The sequence below is a fragment of the Periophthalmus magnuspinnatus genome, chromosome 18 (genome assembly GCF_009829125.3).
Source record: "Periophthalmus magnuspinnatus isolate fPerMag1 chromosome 18, fPerMag1.2.pri, whole genome shotgun sequence".
NCBI classification, from domain to species: Eukaryota; Metazoa; Chordata; class Actinopteri; order Gobiiformes; family Gobiidae; genus Periophthalmus; species Periophthalmus magnuspinnatus.
The window spans coordinates 8827323-8849331 of NC_047143.1; the positions used below are offsets into that span (position 1 = coordinate 8827323).

The 22009-nt window shown below is 35.2% G+C and overlaps 2 protein-coding genes across 4 annotated transcripts; both read left to right on the forward strand.

Annotated features, from left to right (window-relative positions):
• Positions 1–156: 156 nt before the first annotated feature.
• Positions 157–14790, forward strand: LOC117385995 (uncharacterized). Of its 3 annotated transcripts, none has more exons than XM_055228923.1 (19): positions 157–280; positions 750–813; positions 888–1009; positions 1323–1393; positions 1453–1572; positions 4606–4701; positions 4773–4901; positions 4985–5154; positions 5232–5272; positions 5784–5886; positions 5957–6084; positions 6321–6391; positions 11037–11159; positions 11791–11886; positions 12282–12416; positions 12490–12618; positions 12690–12727; positions 12809–12849; positions 13088–14790. In XM_055228923.1, exons 1-19 carry the CDS (start codon positions 223–225, stop codon positions 14224–14226), a joined length of 2874 nt encoding a protein of 957 aa, XP_055084898.1. In that variant the 5' UTR covers positions 157–222; the 3' UTR covers positions 14227–14790. The 3 variants fall into 3 exon arrangements, with proteins under 3 accessions (XP_055084898.1, XP_033839188.1, XP_055084899.1); XM_033983297.2 differs by lacking the exons at positions 11037–11159; positions 11791–11886; positions 12282–12416; ... (2 more) ...; positions 12809–12849; positions 13088–14790 and adding exons at positions 6455–6571; positions 6648–6728; positions 6922–7053; ... (2 more) ...; positions 7522–7562; positions 7706–9269; XM_055228924.1 differs by lacking the exons at positions 11037–11159; positions 11791–11886; positions 12282–12416; ... (2 more) ...; positions 12809–12849; positions 13088–14790 and adding exons at positions 6455–6571; positions 6648–6728; positions 6922–7053; ... (1 more) ...; positions 7522–7562; positions 7706–7849.
• A 443-nt stretch (positions 14791–15233) lies between these two features.
• On the forward strand, positions 15234–21971 carry LOC117385994 (uncharacterized). The gene is made up of 12 exons (XM_033983296.2): positions 15234–15397; positions 15506–15588; positions 15665–15764; positions 15851–15963; positions 16074–16144; positions 16337–16459; positions 17041–17136; positions 17831–17962; positions 18051–18170; positions 18254–18285; positions 18873–18913; positions 19010–21971. The coding sequence occupies exons 2-12, from the start codon at positions 15546–15548 to the stop codon at positions 21232–21234; spliced, it is 3096 nt and encodes a 1031-aa protein (XP_033839187.1). The 5' UTR covers positions 15234–15397; positions 15506–15545; the 3' UTR covers positions 21235–21971.
• Positions 21972–22009: the final 38 nt, after the last annotated feature.

Below are 22009 nucleotides of genomic sequence, written 5' to 3' on the forward strand. Positions count from 1 at the left end.
CTGTTAACGTATGGAATAGACCTATATAACAAAAATCCCTAGCAGTCACCAGGACACACCTCTACAGATACAGTAGCCTGTTGATTGGTGCTTGTAATTCCTGCGCACCTTGAAAGCGACCTGTTTGTTTTTTTCCTCCTCCTCTTCCTCCGCGATCGCCTGTGAAAAAGAAACTTAACTACTGCAGACACAACTCGTGAGGCTTAGCCTATATCTTCTAACATGGACAAGCTTTTACATTTTTTTAGAAGAAATAAGAATGAACCTTCAGAGGCTGGAGGTAAGTTCAGCCTTTACTATCCTATTAGCAGGGGTGTAAAGTAACTACAAATACAGACGTTACTGTAATTTAGTAGAGTTTTGGGGCAGTTGTACTTGTAATTAAGTATAATTCTAGCCATGTAATTGTAATTAGCTAGCCTACATTTTAAATCATAGAAGTTACTGAATACTGTACAAGTCCCAGTTATCCCGCACTCACCAACAGCATCACCTGCTCTCTGATTGGCCCGAGCTCACAGAATATGCACATAGTGATTTATAATGACTAAATCCAGTTTTACATTTTTTTTATTGACCAACTTTTGTTAAAAAAATAAATAAAAATAAAAAGCACGATCTAAAACGCTAAAAAGCATTTTCCATTCATACTTATTATTTTTTATTTAAGTACAGTTTCGGGAACAGTAGGCTACTTGTACTTGTAATTAAGTAAATTATGTAACTATACTTTTACTTGAGTGCAACAGGCTACTTGAACAGTGTCCTGCAGGTGCTTTACATGACTAAAGACTTCAGAGAAAGAGTCACAAGGTTCGCCACACACATAAACCTGTTAATTAGCTAGTTATTAATTATTATTAATATTATTTGTGTTATTTTCATAGCCACACCAAAAGTAATCCAAAGACAGAGTACATTGACAGAGAGCTGAATGATCTGTTCCTTGAGTTAGAAGGAAAAGTTGGTTGTACTGTTAATATCACAAACAAGCTGAAGATCCACAATGGTAAAGTACTCCAAGTAACTTATTACTAATTTACCTACAGATGTGAGTAACACTGAGTTACATTTACTTGTTATATTTACTTTAGTAACCTTTTAAAGAAATTGTACTATTTAGAGTACTTTTCTAGCAGCATATTTTTACTCCTACATGAGTAATATTTTTAGTTTAGTAATAGTACACTTACTTGAGTAAAAGATTTGGTTACTACTTGAGTAATATTATTTTGAAGTAATGTTACTATTACTTGAGTACAATTTCTATCTACTCTACCCACCTCTGTTTACTTATTTGACTACTACTATTTATATCTTAGTGCATATGCAGCATGATGCAGCAGATCTTTATGAGAAGATTTTACGTCTGACCAGTCCAGAGGCATCTGAGGTACAGACTTCATCAACACCGGTGAACTGTATTTTAGCTCATTTAGTTTGTTTGTCTAGATCTTCCATGGAAAACTCACTAACAGGAATACATGTCTGAAGTGTCATTCACAAATCGAGACTGAGGCAGGATTCTGGCACCTTCCTCTTCCTCTCAGCAATGATGATGACTGCAGTGTGGTGAGAACAGATCAAAACAAACTTCAAGAAACTAGGCTTGTCAAAAGTATTGAAAATCAGACACTAATCAATTCTAAAGCTAGTATTAGATACATATTTGAGCAGGTATCAATACTAAAAAGTCACATTCACAGCACAGAAATGAACCTTTATACCAGCTTTAGAACAATATTGAGCTGTATCAGAACAAATACAAGACCACATAGACGAGTACAGTATTCCACTATGGAATATGCCTGGATGATTGAGGGATTACACAGATGTACGGCCACACCTTAATATAAAAGAAAGTACTATGATTTAATGTTAAAAATAAAGAGTGTCTTTTATTATCATTGTGGTATTGGAATCACTGTTGATTATTGAGTCTATTCCTTAGTACTGAAGTCTAGTTTGAAATTTTAGTATTGTGACAAGAGACACAAGTACACTATTATATTGTCTGAAAGTATATTTGGCCAGCAGATCCAAACCAGAATCTAAATCTGGTCTAAACAATCACAAAATCTGGTTTAAAATATGACTACATTATAAGAACAAACCCAAAGGCGTGAAAATGGGAAATAGATTTGCACTCCTTTGGGTTAGTTCTTCAGTAGACAAACTGGGAACTGAAGGAACTGCCTGAATGAAAGGAGCAGAAATGCACTTTTTAAAGATAGCCTCCATTCTCTGCTTATACTGTTGTTAGTATTTGATTTTCAATAATAACAGTTTCTCGCTTAACTTGGGAAGTACCAGAATTATCTTAAGATAGCAAACACAGTTAGTCATGACACAATGTTTGTCATTTAGTTCTGTCACAAAAACAAAACTTCACAATAAATTATAATACTGAAACTTAGTAGGCCTACTACTGTTACCCCAAAGCAGAATAGTCCCTGCAAACCATTCTGAATAAATCATATCTCTTAAATGCAATGGAGCATTAAAATATTATTAAGTGGCACTACGAGAGTAAAGTCGTAACATTTTGACGTTAAAGTCAATAAAGTCAATAAAGACAACAAAGTCGACGCCAGAAAAAGTCGTAATTTTATGAGAATAAAGTCATAATTTTACGGTAATAAAGTCATAATTTTATGAGAATAAAGTTGTAGCCAAAAAAGTCGACATTTAATGATGCAGGGCGCAACACCGAATCAAAATGTACACGGACTGCAAAAGACTTGGATGAGTTAAAAGCTTACATAAATGCCCATTAACGATGTCAAACTTTTGAAATACTTTTTTTTGCTAAGTGTTTTTGCACGTCCCATAAGTTGGTAAGTTATTAGACAGATCTGCACCATAATTTAGCTGCACCTCTCTACTTGTACGCATCAATCACAAAATGTTGAATGAAGTAGGCTATATTTTCTCCCTGTAGATTGACTGAACTCCTCCGTGGAAAAAGCCTGCAGAGCATGGCACTCCCTGGGGCTCATTGGGCAGGACACAGGACGTGCTCCGAGCTGCAAACAGGTGGAGAAGTGTCAGCGCGACTTTTACCCATACTCCGCTCCGCTTAACTTCGCTTCTCTACTATTCTAAACATGGGTACTTTGCGCACAACCACCGTTCAAAGATGTGCCCATTATGGGCTTGTGGAGTTGTGCGCACTGGCCAGCCCCGGTTTTACGCATCGATTATATTGTAGCCACTGTCCTGTTTCTGTGTCCAAATGGTTGGACGTGGTACACTTTAGTCTAATACACAGAGTTGAATACGGTTTCGGTCCCTGATCCCGAATTCTTTATGCGGGATTGACTCGCTGTTCCCCAGTACAGGGTCTGGAGCATTGCGTACTCCCTGTATCAGTGGATGTTCCAGGTACTCTGCGTGCAAAGACTCCTACACCTGTCGATGTCCTGCCCAGGAGCGCACAGCTCCACGCAGAGGCGCATGGGAGTCATTTCTGGGGAAATGATTAAAAGGCCAGCGATATAAGTTCTACTATCGTACGTAGGTTTTAATTTAATCTTTTAACTCAAATAAAGGCCATGCTCTTGCACACTGGTCGTGGTGGCGAATTGCACTTGCCCCTGAATCTGGATAAAGTTACATCTTTACGTTGACTACGACTTTATTGTTGTAAAATTGCAACTTTATTCTCCTAAAATGATGAATTTATTCTCGTAAAATTATGATTTTAATGTCAAAATGTTACAATGTTATTTTCGTACCGCCCGCGTATGGGTGTGTGTGTGTGTGTGGGGGGGGGGGGGTATGTATGTATGTATGTATGTATGTATGTATGTATGTATGTATGTATGTATGTATGTATGTATGTATGTATGTATATATATATATATATATATATATATATATATATATATATATATATATATATATATATATATATATATATATATATATATATATATATATATATATATATATATATATATAAACATTAGCTGTGATTAATTAAATAAAATAATATAATGAAACAAAATTACTTTTTTTATATATATTGATAAAAAATATTTATATATATATATATATATATATATATATATATATATATATATAAACATGAGCTGTGATTAATTAAATAAAATAATATAATGAAACAAAATTACTTTTTTTATATATATATTGATAAAAAATATTGAATATATATCAAGGTTGACACCTTTTGTTGTTAATGTAACAACTTTTATATGTGACACTTGGTTACTACAGTATACCAACTCGTTTATGTGATGGTTTGAATTGTCAGTGACTGGGGAGTTAGGGGACTGGCTTTGCTGAGCTGCTGTTGTTTTGTTTTTGTTTTTGTTTTTGGCATGAAGTACTACAGTAAACCCAAATAAATATGAAGAAGTAATTTGGTGTGTTTCCTCCTCACCATTTAAAGCCAAATACAGTCAGCTTATCCATGGGTTTCAGAATTATGAAAAATAAGGACTGTTTCCATTTCCAATGGGTAATAGCCATTTCTGTCCTATTGTATATTTGGGACAGAAATCTAAAACCATGAATTTCCAAGATCAAATATGCCACTCACTAAAATAACGTTCATTTAATTTTTACTGAATGTTTTTTCAGGAAAGGAGCATTTTGAATTTTTTCCGCTCGTCAGTGATCAGTGGAGATGATCAGATGTACTGTGAGACGTGTCGTGAAAAATGTGATGCTGTTCTGGTGAATAAGAGTGAAGATCTTGAAGGATAATTGAAAGACAGTTAAAAATTAAAATTTACTCTTTTGCTTAGGAGTGTGAAATGACTCATCCTCCAGAGGTCTTAGGGCTTTTGATAAAGCAGTTTGTGTTTGACCATACTCTTGGGAAATATTTAAAAATCCGCAGTTTTGTGGATGTGCCCTTAGTCTTAAACATTCAGGTAAACTAAATAATATTGTTTTTGTGAGAGACTGTACATACTGCTGTCACATCATCATAGCAGGTATTTTCTGTCTCTTTTAGAATCAGATCTATGAGCTATATGCATTTGTTGAGCACTTTGGAGACCAAAGATCGGGTCACAAATCTTTATTTGTAGCTACAATCAAGGGCCATGATGGAATATGGCATACGTTTGATGATGCATATGTCATTCAACGGTCTAGGAATTTACAATCATGTCCCACAGAAAGGTAAGTCCTAAAGTCTCCACTTTCAATTCAGTCTTAAAATGCTGGCTTCGGTCTGATTTCTTGTGGCATGCATTCAGGTCCCAGACAGCATATCTACTGTTTTACCAAAGACGGAAAGGTGAGAGCCATGTGTATAATCATTCCTGATTTTGGTTTTATTAAACAAAACAACAAAACCCATACTGTATGTATTATCTATCAGGGCTCAGAAAGTCAAATGTAGGTAGATAAGAATTTTTGAGTTGTGACATCAACAAACATCAAAATATGAAAATTACAAATGGAAAGGCCTATAAAGGTTAAAGAACAACCCAAACAACCTCTGCTTGTGCAAGCTATTCCAGTGAAAGTGAACTACACTACACTTTTGGTGATACAGGATAGGAGTACACTCTTATATTAGATCCAAACAGATAAAGCTGCTAAGATTTTCTACCAAATTCCTCGTTCTTTACTGGCAGTGTCGTTAGTGGTTGGGTATTTTTAACACACCCTGATATTAAACAACTATATAAAAATACTTTATACCAAATAACTCTGCTATCATCTCATTTAACAGAACAATCCAACAAACCTGGTGACATCATGTAAAGGTTTGATTGTTAACAGATTTTACTGTTAATTTTTAGCTGGTAAATACAATGGCCTACTGAACCTAGGAGCTACATGTTACCTGAACAGCGTTTTACAGGTACTGTTTATGACTGAAGACTTCAGAGAGAGTGTCAAAAAGTACGTGGAAAGACAGACTTTTATTTTTTTCTACATAGTGTTTTTAAAACGTGTGTAAATTTTTCTATAGCCATTTCAGGAGCAATCCTGGGACAGAGCACATTGACCGTGAGTTGAGAGACCTGTTCTGTGAGTTAGAAGAATGTTGGGCTTACACATACACATACAACATCATGAAGAAGCTGAAGATAAGCAATGGTACGAAAAAATATACATACACACACACACACACGCACCCCCCCCCCCCACACACACACACACACATATTCATATATATGTATATATATGTGTGTGTATATATATATATATATATATATATATATATATATATATATATATATATATATATATATATATATATATATATATATATATATATATATATATATAAATAAATATAATTACACACACTCAAAACATGTGTTTTAATGCAGTGTTTGAGCAGCGCGATGCAGCAGAGCATTATGAGAAGATTATGCATCTCACCAGTCCAGAGGCATCCCAGGTTCAAACTTCATCAGCACATATTTGACTCTTTGAAACTTTACTGAGAGTAATATCTTCATAGATCTTCCATGGAGAACTGATGAACAGTATTAATTGTCATTGTTGTGGTCAAAAGACCATAAGCATGACACGATTCTGGCATCTTCCTCTCTCTCTGGTGGACTCAGACTGTTCTGTGGTATGGACCTGACTAAACTGAACTGAATGTCGTATAAATTTTCACAAAATTTTAAATCTCATCTTACACTTTTCAGCACAGAAGTCTTCAGGATTTTTCACACAGAGAGGTGCAGATGTACTGTGAGAAATGTGATGAAACACGTGATGTTTCTTTAGTGAGTGATTGTAATATTTGTAAATATTATCTGGCCCCTCTGTCAAATTTTAGAACCCATTGTGGCCTGTGTGTCAAAAAGTTTGCCCAGCCCTGGCATAATGCAATGTAAAGCTCCTTGGTTGTCTTGAGGGGCACTAAACAAATCTAATGCATTTTTTTTTTTTTACTTTAATCATGCCATTTTGCCATAGTGTTGTGATGTGAAGCATTATCCTGAGGTCATGGTTCTTCTGATGAAGCGCTTTGAGTACAACGACAGAGAGATGAGATATGTCAAAAACAACTGTGTGGTGGAGATGCCCTACACTCTTGACATGAAAGTGGTTGAGTATCTCTGTGTCTAACATACATATACATACACATACACATACACATACATAAACATACACATACATATAGTGAGAGTTCTAGTACTGACTGTTACATTTTGTAGCCCTATGAGCTGTATGCCTGTGTGGACCACTATGGAGAACTTGGAGATGGACATTACATTGCAAGAATCAGGTCCAAGGATGAGGGGAGATGGTACATTTTTAATGACCTTTCAGTGGTAAGTTCAAAGTTTTACTGTTTTAAGAAAATACTTAATCATAATATTTTTTACATTTTTCATAGATTCCTCATGATTTCCTGGAACATCTTATGGAGAAGTACATTTACCATAGTTCAACATATCATTCTCCATTACAGATATTTAATCTATACATCAAGTATCACTAGTGTATCAACAATTCATTTACAGTAGCTGGCCAGCATAACCAACTTTGTTGTTCATTGCTTTCTGTGTGCAGATCCCAGGCAGCCTATTTACTATTTTACCAAAAACAAAAAGGTATGACCCATGACCTACAGGTATTTAAACAAGTTCTTACTTTCTGGGATTCCCAATGACCAAATATGTTAAAATGACAGGAGCAAAATCCGTGAAACAGAAACCATAGCTCTAATAAATACACATCATTATTCAATTTGCAGATACCACCTCCAGAGATGTCAGGCTGATTTCCACGCCAGAAACGAATGCTAATAAGGAACAACACACTAATGACAATAAAGAAAATGAGGAGGATGAAGAATATTTAAGTAATGCAACAGTTACACCTGAAATTAAGGAGGACAGTATGCTCACAGTCACACCAAAATTGCCAGATGAAACAAAGAACAATAGTGATGTTATTAATGTGAAAACACCGGAAATATTGGGGGTCCAGGGAAACAATCTACGTGAGGAGAGAGAAGATCAACAAGAATTACACTTTGATAATTCAAGCAGTAAAGAATCATGGCCTCTTGATATGGACAGATTGGTAGATTCCTTTAGCAAAATGACAATAACAGAGGATATGGTATTTCAACACTTTGACAATAGCAGAGGCAACCAATCTTTAAGTGAGAACAGAGGATATTGTAAACATGAGACGAGAGAAGAGGGTATCCAATCAGATAAAATAGGACAAAATTACAAAGGGACCCTAGATTAAAACTTGGAACTTGCAAACTACTTGGACCAAATGTGCGCAGTAGCTGAAGTCTTCACTATAGGTGCCTTTGAGAGTTTAATGAATTTTCGAGGTGACCTGGTCGACAGCTCATTTGAATGTAGTCCAAGTGAGATGCCTGCTGACTTGAATAACTATAGACTAAAATTCACATTAAAGCAGAAAGATTTGGAGAGACATGAAAAACCAATAAATGGAGATAGTTTCCAGGCAATCGTAACAGGTAAAGGATCAGTGGAGGTTCATTCCCTTCTTCAGCCATATCGTATAAATTATCGGGACAACGATGAAGACAACAGTTTATTAAAGAAGAGGAAGCTCCCAATTACCAGATTACACCCATACATAGGAAAACCTAAACAAAGAAAACTAAGGCGAGATAAACTACCTAAAGAAAGAGCTTTGTCCCATAAATCTAAGTATCGCAAAAGGGGATACTGAAATACTCAAGTTTAAACCAAAGAGAAGACAGGACAGTGATGAGCAGAAGGCAGAACAAGAGCAAAATGAGTGACATAAGTGACAGCAAAACAGGAAGTTCTCAAGATACGACAAAAATGTGACATGATATTAGGGTTGTCGGAAGTATAAAAAATCAGATACTAATCAATAATAAAATAAAACTAGACACTCACTTTAGGAGGTGTCCATACTAAAAAAAAAAGTCACATTTAAAGGACAGAAATGAACCTCTCCTGAATAGAATGATCTTGAGATGTAACAAGTATAAGACTATATGGACTAGTATACACCTATGGACCACTATGGAACATACCTGGATGACTGAGAGATTACACAGATATAAGACCACATGGCAATATAAAAGAAAGTACTAGATTTCATGTTGAAAATAACCTTTTATTGTCTAAATAAAGAGTGTTTTTTTTTTATCATTGTGGTATTGGAATCTGTATTGCATATCGAGTTTATTCCTTTTGTGACATTTAGACAAGACATTGATTGTTCACCTACCAAAACTCTAGTAGACGTATTTCAGGTTATGTGTAGATGTGGCACCACTATTCTTACAATAGTATTGCTTTTCTATTTGCATCCCATGTTCTATTTACATTCCATCTCTCACTTTTCAGGGTATTTGATCATTATTTTATGGTTACAATTTAAGTTTTAATGTATTCCACTCATTAAGTGTTCAGGCACTGTAAATAGTTGGTGTTTTTGTGATTTAATTGCATTCCTTATTATTGAATTCACTGCCTGCAGGCTGTTGATAAATTCAGTGAGACTGGACGCTCCCTGAAATCCTCCAGCTGAGTCATCATTTACAGGAAAACAAAAGTGAAAACAAATTTTAATTTACAGGAATTGCCATTTGAGATAAAATATTCTCCTATTAGTTTATCAGTTCAGATTTCAGTCTTCTCCCGGATGTGAAAGCTTCTGGAGTTGTTTATATGTCCATTCTGAACAGAATCCTAAACACATTTAAACATATATTGTAAAGCTAATGAAATTTTAAAAAATAAAATAAAAAATTTGTATATTTTTTTCCTCAAAATCGTGCAGCCCTAATGTGTTGACTTTGTTTGACACGTAGTACGTTTTACCGCAGGTTACATAGCTGCACCTTTGGACTCTTCTTGCTCCTTCTTGGCCATAATGCCATAATAAGGAGTTGCAAATTAATTACAGATCTGGCCTGAACATTTCACATTATTTCTAAATTACTGCCCCTTTAAATCAATGTGTAACGAGAAATTTTAAATGGTAAAAAATAATATACAAGAGTTGTTTTTTGATGATGTTATTTTGTTTAATTTGGGGTTTTATTTATTTATTTATTTTATTTATGTATTTATTTTTAATTTAGCAAGGTAATCGCTTAATTATTAACTCGAGCATGACTTAAGGTTATATTTTTCCGATGAACTTTGAAAGCATCGTCGTTAAGTTTCGCATTTCGCTGAGCGAAAAGAAAGTAAACTGCGATCTTTGGCATGTGGTGTTTGATGCTCAAATATTTTATTAGTGACAAGGCGACTATAAAATTGTTACTTTTGCGTTGGTAATGAATAAACATGAGCCAAATGTTTCAGAGTGAACGACAAGGTAAGAGCCTTTCTTTTTTTAAACACTTGAAATAGCATGACATGTGCATTAGCTCATTTCTAATTCATCTGCAGCTAAATATCACGGGCTGGTGAACCAAGGAGCTACATGCTACCTGAACAGCGTCCTGCAGGTGCTATTTATGACCAAAGACTTCAGAGAAAGAGTTGCAAAACATACTTCAGTCACAAGGTTTGTAGCTTTTTCATTTATTTTAAAGGTGCATTGCGTAACTTTTCTGGTGGAGCGTCCACCATCTACTTGTGTCCATAGAAATGTTCTGGCGTTGTCTATAATGTTTACCTATTACACGATAGGATGATAGGATGCACAGTTTATGATTACACACTTAAGTTGGAGCCATGGTTTTGAAAGTTTACTAATTGTTGTATTTATAATTTTATCCAGCCATAGTCACATGAAGAATCATGCAGAGAAGGGGCATATTGAAATCGAACTGGGTGATCTGTTCAGTGCTTTGGAAAAAAATCATGCTGATACACGCCTTATCACAAAGAAGCTGAAGATCCACAATGGTAAAATGCAGACACAATATGGATTTTACAGTTGTTGTATCAACTGTTGTAATAACAGTTTTTTCTTAGTCTTTGAACCGCGTGATGCCGCAGAGCACTATGAGAAAATCTTACGTATGACCACTCCAGAGGCATCTCAGGTACAGACTTCATCGATGGGTGTATTTTGATTATATAGTTTGATTTTGTTGTCATACATAGATCTTCCATGGAGAGCTGATAAACAGGAATATATGTAAGCAGTGTCAAAATGCAACTGAGAGTAAAGCAGGATTCTGGACCCTTCCTCTTCCTCTGGTGAATGACAACAATGAATACAGCGTGGTGAGAATCTTTGCAGTTGTAATTCAAAGTGTTTTCAATGTGTTTTTTTTCTTTTCTAATATTTACTATGAATAATCCCTATAATTTATTGACCATTTCTGTACAACCCATTTACTCTTCTAACTAAATATATCTATACTGTATCTTTAAGAGTCATATATATTAGTATTTAGCTACATCAAACTATGAATTGAATGAATCACTTCAGTGCCTCCATTTTATCTACAATACTGCAAAATTTTCTGTGTTTTGAGTTGGGCTGCACCATTTAGGAAGAATATCTAATTGTTTGTTTGTTTTTTCTGATAAGCATTTATGTTGTAAAAAATAAAAAAGTTAACATTTTAAACAGGTCCAAAAATCTGACTAAAACACTGAAATATGAACTGACAAACTAATATAGAATTACACTTCAGAACATGTTTGAACAGATCTAAACTATAGGGTTAGCAGTTTTCATGCAGAGTATTTTGTTCTTTTAGAAATTATGGTACTTCAAAAACTGCAGCATTTGAGATTTGCTAATTGCATCAATTCAAATTGCAATTTCGATTTGCTTTTGTTTCAAAGATTAAGAGAGTAGAGAAGGCGCTTCATTCTTAGACGCTTGTGGCCTGGTTTTTTTGTCCAGGAAAAGGGCATTGACGACTTCTTCCGTTCTTCAGAGATCAGTGGAGATGATCAGATGTATTGTGAGATCTGTGATGAAAAATGTGACGCTGTTCTGGTGAGTGCTAATGTTCTGGTGAGGTCTGACGGCCAGCTCCAGCTCGTAATGCCTAAGACAAGACTTAAAACTGGGGAGGACAGGGCCTTTTCTGTTGCTGACCCTAAGCTCTGGAACACACCCCCCCCCACATCCAAACTGCCCCCACAGTGGAGTATTTTAAGTGTCATCTTAAGACCCAGTTTTATTCTTTGGCTTTTAACACCGCCTGAGTTTTGTGGTCTTCTGTGTCTTTTTCTTATTTACTCTATTGTTTTAACCATTTTTACCTTTACATATTCATTTATCGGTACAGTACTTTGGAAACTGTCATGTTTATAAAATGTACTATATAAAATAAAGTGGATTGGATTGGTTTTAGTAGTTTTCAACATATTTTTGACTTTTTTTCTTAGGACTGCAAGATGGAACATTATCCCGATGTTTTAGTGCTTCTTTTAAAGCGATTTGAACTGATATTTGATGGTAAAGTTTGGAAAAAAGTAAAGATCAACTGCCTAGTGAAGATCCCAGACACACTGCAAATGGAGGTGAAGTAGAGCATTGTACATTGTGTACATTTAGCTTTGGGATTACACTTAAATGTTAGTGTTGTTTTTTTAGACTTACAAATACAAACTGTATGCTTATGTGGAGCATTTTGGAGATTTGCGAAGTGGACATTACACTGCAATAATCAAGTCACAAGATGATGGCCTTTGGTACATTTTTGACGACTCAAAAGTTAAAGTGGTAGGTTTAAATCATCAGGATTTTGTTATGATTGAAACAAAAACGATCTCTGAAAATCTTTCTTTCAATAGTCAAACTATAACCACTTTCAGTTGGATCCCACAGAAACGTATGTTACTTTTCTTTTGCTATAATGTCAACTCATTTTATGTGGATTAAATGTAAAATCACTCTTGTTTCTTTTGCCAAGGTCCAGAAGTGTGTATCTTCTGTTTTACCAGAGACAGAAAGGTATGTGTAAAGTACCAGTAGTGAAGTCACATCACCATCAATACAAAACAATACAAGGTAATATGGTCAACAAAATATATTATGTGTTAGCAGTTAATACACCACAGCCATTAAAATTATCTTAAGTGATTCTGTTGTCTACTGAGCAAACCTCAAACTATTTTTGCAGTTGTAGTTAAGGTCATGTTTGATTGTTTTAGTTTCATAAATGTTTTTACTACTTTTTTTTCTTACACAGCCACTACATTGACAAATATGGACAGACATCACAGCTCAGAGGAAAAAGAGAAGAAAGTCAGCCCAGCATCAAAAAGAAATATGAATGGGGGTAGACCTAGAGGGGAGAATGTTAATATTGATTCTAATGATGATCAAAATGAAGCAAAGAGAAGGAAGACAAATAGAAAAGATGTGTTAGGTCAAGGTGAATGCCACAAAAGGTCTCAAGTGCCTGAAGATACTCGTGGGGAAAAGGACCAAAACTTATATCCAGTGAAACAATCAAAACCAAATGTAAAAAGGCAATATGGAGACTCCAGTGATGTTAATGTGGAGCCCAAAATGCTTGTTTATAGACAACATAATGGAGGGCAATGGGAAGACCAGAAAATGGCTATGAGGCAAGAGTTTAAGCACCCACAATCAGTAGAATACAGTCAACAAGATGCTCAATATAGAGACAGACCCCCCAAGCAAGTTAAACACAATAATATTTGGGCTCCAAGTCAAAATGAGATGCAATGGGAAGACCAGCCTATGGTTAAGACGCAGCAGCTTGTTGCAGAATACAGGCAACAAGATGATCAAAGGCATGAAGATAGAGACAGACTCCACAGACAAGATAATGGCAGTATTGGTTGTACTCCACGTCAAAATGAAATGCAGTGGGAACTGAACAAGAGGCAGCCGTCAAAACAAATAGATTATTCCTCATATGAGCAAAACCAATCAAAGGCCAGACGGGACAAACAACATGTCAGTCAGCAAGACATTGGATTATCAGAATACAGGCAAGATCGACACGAACACTACAGACGCATTAAAAGCAGTAATAGTGCTCCAAGTCAAAATAGGATGAATATGAATAGAAATCACCATGTATATCCCTACCCAAGTATTCCAAACAGAAAAAGGGGAGGGTCTTCAGCCAGATGTAACGATGATAGTTTTCAGGGACACAGGCAGTATTGTTCACAGGATGTTCAATTAGAAAAGTTCAGCAAAGAAATCCAGGGACATAAAATGAAAAATAATGAACTAAGGAAAAAAAACCCAAACAGATGGACAGATTTACTACCACAAAGACTATGTGAGGAAACTGTCACAAGAAGAAACATATTACAAAGACCAAGCAATGCAGAAGCCTCAGCCAACTAGGCCTCAAGAATACTTGGAAAGACTGGAGAAACACCAGTCAAAAATATCTCAGATGTATAGACAAAATCAGCAAACAGGTCATTTGCAAAGACCAAAAGACAGAAGTGATGATGATAGAAAGGGCAGAGGAGGAGATGCTGAGACCAAACTGATGTCAAATAAAAGCAACCTACAAAATGCAAAAAAGAGCAATGGCTTCAGAAATAAATCTCATTATAACAATACAAGCCACAGAGAAATCACCTCAGAAAATTTTGTTTTAACACCAAACACAAAGGAAATTGAGCCTGAAACAAATCATCGCCAAAGCAGGAAAAAGACAAGTTTTGGGGCTTGTTTGTTTAAACCTTTTTTTTGTTGTGTAAAATTTAAAAGGAAACGCACCAAATGACTAGGGGTGGATACCATCACATGTAAGGAGTTGTTTATAATTGTGCTCCTGGTTTGGGTGAGTTATTTCCTCATTCTGCACAACACTAAAATACTGTAATTGTTTGTAGATTAAAAACAAAAAAAAATTGTGTATATTGTGTTTGCACTTAGTAATTTAATTACCTAATTAAATTTGCACTTTTAAAATTATTTTGTATGTGTTTAAAGTTGTATTGTTTCTGAATCTATTCTAGACTGTATTTTTGTTCTAGTAAACAAATGATGTACTGTTGTAAGTATTGTAAAAAATAAACAAAATAACACATGTACATATTGCGGTTATGTTATTAAACAAGACAACATTCATATTAACTTATTATTACATATTCATTTTGAGTATAAGCAGTTTTTTTGTAGTTTTTTTTTTTTTTTTTTTTTTTTTTTTTATAATTTTTTTTAAAATAAATTAATATATAGATGCTCTCGGAGTAGAGCCGCTGCTCCTACACGTTGAGAGGAGCCAGCTGAGGTGGCTCGGGCATCTGCTCAGGATGCCTCCTGGACGCCTCCCTAGGGAGGTGTTCTGGGCATGTCCCACCGGGAGGAGGCCCCGGGGAAGACCCAGGACACGCTGGAGGGACTATGTCTCTCGGCTGGCCTGGGAACGCCTTGGGATCCCACCGGAGGAGCTGGAGGACGTGTCTGGGGTGAGGGAAGTTTGGGAGTCCCTGCTTAGACTGCTGCCCCCGCGACCCGGCTCCGGATAAGCGGAAGAAAATGGATGGATACTTTATAGATGGTACTCACACGTATACTTCTGTAATATCAGCTGCTCGAGCCCTTTTCATTTGACCTATCAAAATCTGTGTTTCGTTTTTCTGGTGCACCTTGAACACCGCACACGCAGATAAATGAAAGAGAAACTATAGCGTCATGGGACATACTTAATGAATGGTCGGACAAACATTATCATGGATTTGAGTAAACCAGGTAGGATTATTTTTACAAAATGTCACATCTGTGGTCTAGTGGAATGCACCTGAAACTTTGGTCTGAAACTTTGCAGCCAAATACCATGGGTTGATGAACCAGGGAGCTACGTGTTACCTAAACAGCGTCCTGCAGGTGCTGTTCATGACCGAAGACTTCAGAGAAAGCGTCAGAAAGTTTGTACCTAATTTGAAGTGGACTGTAGGCTTTTCAATAATCAAAGTGCACTTATAACTGATATATTGTATGTTAATCCTGTAAGGAACAATGCACGGACGGAGCAGATTGACAAAGAGCTGAGGGAGCTGTTTGAAGACTTGGAACGATATACTGCCTATACATATAAAATTACACAGAAGCTCAGGATCGAAAATGGTACAGTGCCTGTACATTGCATAAAAATAAACAATAAAAAAGATTAAAGTAAGTATAAAAATTGTATTTAAAGTAGGCTATCATAATAAATGTCTATCTCTCACTACTAGTGTATGAGCAACGTGATGCAGCAGAGCATTATGAGAAGATTTTACGTCTGAGCAGTCCAGAGGCGGCCCAGGTACTCATAGTTGGAGGGTTTAATATAATAATAAGAATTATATATATATATATATATATATATATATATATATATATATATATATATATATATATATATATATATATATATATATATATATATATATATATATATATATATATATATATATATATATATATAATTTTTCAGATAATTGTTCATTGTCAACAGATTTTTCATGGAGAACTGATAAACAAGAACATATGTAAGGAGTGTCAAACTACATTTCCGAGGGAAGCTGGATTCTGGAGTCTGCCTCTTCCCCTGGTGAACGACAACAATGAATACAGCGTGGTGAGACCAGCTATAAATAAAACTCAACTTATTCAGACAGACACTTGACATGGTTTTAAAAACATCAATAAGACCCAAGAAAATACATTATTACACAAAATTGATTCTTGTGAGCTTTAAGTTTCATTCACACATGTTATGTTATGTTTCATTCACACATGTTATGTTATGTTTCATTCACACGTGCTAGTTAGAGTAACCCTGGAATATTAGGCTGTCTACATCTCCAAAGATCAAAATGCTCAGTTTCACTTTGTGATGTCATGCAATGGTATTTTTTAAGCCAACAGCTACCTTTTACCTTTGGTAGAGATTGACAATTCCAGGGCTGAAATCATCCAAATGATTCTAGTGTAAGTGTTTGGAGTTTAAAAACACAGTGGAGCACTTCTGTATCACTACATGACATCACAAGGCAGAACAGTGTTCTGTTTGAGAGAACACAGCCTAAATATGCAGGGTTTATGTGTTAAATGTGTGAATGAAATAAAACTCCAGTTATGTTTTTGATGAGAAAACAACATTATAACAGATCAGAACATAGCGTAATATGGGCCCTTTAATAACTGGTGCTTCTCCAGGAAAAGGGCATTGAGGACTTCTTCCGTTCATCAGAGATCAGTGGAGATGATCAGATGTACTGTGAGACATGTGATAAAAAATGCGATGCAGTTCTGGTGAGTAATAGTGATATCTGTGAATATTGCACTGCCCATACTGTTCTGCCCATACTGTATGTTACATATATTCATATATATATATATATATATATATATATATATATATATATATATATATATATATATATATATATATATATATATATATATATATATATATATATATATATATATAATTATTATTTTATTTTTTTATCCTAATACCTTATTTTGAATGCATACTAGGGCTGTAGTCGTGACAAAAGTTCTCAAAACTTTTACGTATCTCTATGTATATGACACAAATTCAATTCACAAAGAAAACTAAAAAATATGCAGGAAAAACTGTGATTATGTAAAGATAGATTAAACTTGTGAATTGAATGAGTTTAAGCTGCCTTTTTACATATAAATACCAAAAAATACCAAACTCCCAGCAAACTCACTAACTTCTCTTTTCTTCTATTGTCTCATATAAATCCTTATAATCTAAATACAATTATTAGTCGACTACTACTAATTTTGGTCAACTAAGACACCATGGACCAAATAATGAACTGAAGGCCTACACCCCTTATTTTTATTCTATCATAGCTTATAATGCTGAAGCAAGCTTCCAGTTTGTGAATTCTGCTCACTGATAATGGGAGCAGAATTCACAAACTGGGATGAGATTGAGACTGAGACATGTTTTGGCCTGTGTTTCTTGCAGGCTTGTGAGGTGAAACATTATCCAGAAGTCTTGGTGCTGTTGTTGAAGCGCTTTGAGTTTGACTACAGATACATGACTTATGTCAAAATCAACCAGCCTGTGAATGTGCCCCAGACTCTACAGATGTCAGAGGTAAAGTAGAAATAATAGTCTTCTAGTTATGATACAAAAGTAGAATGCAGATACTGTCTGGGTTGTGTCTTATTTGATATTTTTACAGAATCACTTTTATAACCTGTATGCCATTGTGGAACATTCTGGAGAACTGAGATTTGGACATTATATTTCCATTATCAGACCTCAGAATGATGATATATGGTATATTTTTAATGATTCTACGGTAAGTCTAAATGTAAACAATCAAATGTAATTCTTACATAAGTCTAATTGATTTGTTTAAAAACATTTTTGCTCCTTATGCAGGCTCCATATAGTGCTTCACCAACATTGGAAAGGTATGAATCATCAAGTATAATTTTCAGTGACCGCTAAGAAGCTATTGTTGTCTCAAAACAAAAATGTAAAACCTGATTCCGATACTAAGAGATAGGCCCGATACTCAGTAACGATTCTGATACCATGATGATATTCTTTAGACAACAGAGTGTGATTTTCAACATTAAATCATAGTACTTTCTTTTATATTACCATGCAGTAATCCCTTAGTCGCCCAGGTAGGTTTCATAGTGGTCCATGGGCGTATACTAGTGTCTGCAGTCTTATACTTACAGCTCAAGATCATTCTAAAGCTGTTCAAGAAAGGTTCATTTCTGTCCCGTGAATGTGACTTTTTTAGTACCTGCTCAAATGATTGTCTGGTTTCGATACTAGTTTTAATATCAATTAGTATCTAATTTTTGATACTTTGACAACCCTATTAGAGGCTTTGATAAAAAACACTACCAAAAGTGATTCCCCAAGTAAGAATTAGTGCAGTTTCTGAGAAGCCCAATAGTTTCACATAATTTAACTGTAGGTGTTTGTATCTATCTCTCAAAAAACACAAATTAACAACTAACCCATTATTATTTTATCCATATAGATCCCATACAGCTTATCTACTGTTTTATCGAAAACATAAAGGTAAGAGGAATATCCATCTTAATGCGAATATATATAACAAAGACATTTCAACAAAAAATGAATGGTAACATGTATATTGTAAATACACCACCCCAGAAACTCATGAAGACAATAGCTCCAATGAGATCAGCAAACCAACTGAGAAGGAGCAAGTTCCAGCAAAACCAGAAAATGAAGAAACACCAACCAAACCTTTGCTGAAGAGGTCATTTGACAAGAATCAACAAGAATACACGATTGTTGTGAAGAAACCAAAACAGAAGCTGAGTGTAGATGAAGACTATTTGGATCTGAAAGGTCAGAAATGTCTAGAATTAGACAACTCCTCGAGTCAGCAAATGTGTGACCCTAATGTGCTGGGATTAAACAAAGAAAGGCAAAGTAGTGAGTGTTCAGTAGATAATAGCAACATGGGGTTTAGTAATGAACAACGTGAACAACACAACGTGAAGGACGAGTCCATTGAACATGTTAAGCAGGAACCTCAGCCAGAAATTAAGCAATCTTTTGCATCTACGAAAACAGATCACCTCAGTCATGTGTATGCAAATCAGGAAACTTTTGAAATTGTGCAGACAGAAATGAGAAAGGAAGAATGTTCTATAAAACTACACTTAAAGCAAAATGTAAACAACCAGGGAAGTGAAACTAGAGAGAATGATTGTAAGGGGTTTGGAAGATGTGAGGGTTTGCAGTCATGCTCAGATCTTGATGTTAATACAAAAACAGCAAAGGGTAATAATGAAGTAATGACAGAAAAAATAGAAGCATCTGAAAACACAGGACTTTTAAGTCAAATGAAGCCAAATCAGGAAAAATGTGACAGATCAGATAACTTAGGAGCAGACACTATAGTGAATGCAAACAATGGTAAAGGTGGTGGAGGTGAGGATAGATCTGAGATTAATCCTGGTTTACCATTGTGTTTTAGTAATCAAAATGAACAGACAATTGAAATAATGGCAACAGAAAAACAAGAGCAGGGGATTGACCAGTCAGAAAAAAGAGTTTTTGCAATGAATATGGAGGGAACAATTGGGAGGACCAATGAAGATGATTGTGATAAAAGACAAGGCATAAGTGCTGGAGGCAGTCCTGCTGAAATAAACTTAAACAATGCAATAGATAAAGTTATACATAATACTGATTACAGCACAGATGACACCAGCTGTATTGAAGTTAATACACTTTCAATGACACTCCAACCAGACAGAACAGCATATGTGAAGTTAGATGAAAGGGAAATGAACAAATCATGCTTATTAAGGGAAAGTGGTAAAAATGGCTATGAGAAGGTAGAAAAAGATTGTACAGGTGATGGACTTTCCGATAGAAACCACGCTGGGGAATTCTCTAAGGACAGTGAGATTGTTCTTGGTTTAAGTAGTGAACCTTTGTCAAAAAGTCAATCAATGGAAAGACTCATGTCAGTGGAGGGAAATAAAGATAAGGCAGGGAGTTATTGCAAGAATAATGTAGGTGGAGATGTCGTTCAAAGCAATAATAAGGATATAAAAGCAGCACATAAAAAGAGTGATCCTGGTTGTAGTGCATCTGTGAACCAAAACTTTCTCAGACAATCTTTTTTAACAATGCAGGAAGATGAGGCAGGGGTACAAGGTGAGAAAAATTATCAAAAAATGAATGTAGAACAATTGGAAATAACTGAAAAATCTGACTTGAGTTTAGAGGATTCGCAAAGAACAGAGAGCCAAATAGATGCAACGGTGAAACCAATGAAGAGGATGACAATATATGAGTATCACCTGGAGAATATGCAAGGGTTGAAGGATGGGAAATTTAACAAAAGCCAAACAGATATGTGTGAGAGAGGAAAAACAAACATTTCACCACCTCAATCTCTCCCAGGTACAGAAACAGAAAATCATCATAATTTAGGAGATGTTTCATGCAAAACCCATAACTTAATAAATAATGATAAGGCAGAGAGTTATTGCAAGGATAATGTTGGTGGGGACGTCGTTCAAAGCAATAATATGGATATAAAAGCTGCACATATCAGACGATCTTCTTTAACACTGCAGAAAGATAAGGCAGAGGTACAAGGTGAGAAAAATGGTCTGAAAATGAATGTAGAACAACTGGAAATAACCAAAAAATCACACTTGAGAAAGAAAATACCATATTCAGAAACAGAATCCCATTATAGTTTAGGAGTAAGGTTTAGGAGAGAGCTGTTTGAGAGTTGTGTTGTGATCAAAGAAGGAAATCAAGACACAATCAAGCTTACACTAAAGCCAAGAGAAAACAATGACAAAACTACTAAATGCTATGATGTTAGCATGACAGAAATGGAGTAAAAAATATAATATATCAGTGACCTCTGCACAGAGTGAGATCGCAAGAGGTACAAATGAAGAAAATGGGGGAAATTAACTTAATAAAGATAGAATATCCAAGTGTCACTCAGGGTTTCTTTGGCATTTCTTTTTTTTTTTTTTTTGTAAAATTCAGTTAAAAAAGAGTAATTGTAGGGAAAAAGACCGAAAATAAAAGTTGGCATTGGTGCTGTAAACCCAAAAATGTACACAATGCACAATAATCGTCTGTGCAGTACTCTGCATACATCTGACAGTTGTCATGTTTTTTTGTTGCCACAAGCTGTTTAAAAATGTTTACATTGCAGTGCTTATTTATGTTTTATTCATATTTAGACTGTATATGTATGAATATAAAACTATAACTGATGCTTTAATAACAGCATATAGTATTTTAATATAGGTCATGAAAAATTGAAATTAAATATATACTTTTGTGTTTGTATATTTTGTGTGGCTGGTGACATTCTCTATAAATGAAACTGATTTGTACAATGGGGGTGGAAAGTCAACTGTATCATTCTGTGGAAACAGAAGGTTAAAACCAAACCTTCTCTTTATCTCCAAGGAGAACATTCTCCTTGAAGATAAATAGTTTTTATGCCATACTGAAGAATATTATAGCCAAATGAACATTTCCATGGAAACAATGGAGCCCACTCACAGTGAGGATACATGATTTTATATGTTTTTCATTGCAATAAAAACATTCATAATACAACATTTTTGTCTATTTTTTGACAAAGAAGTTACATAT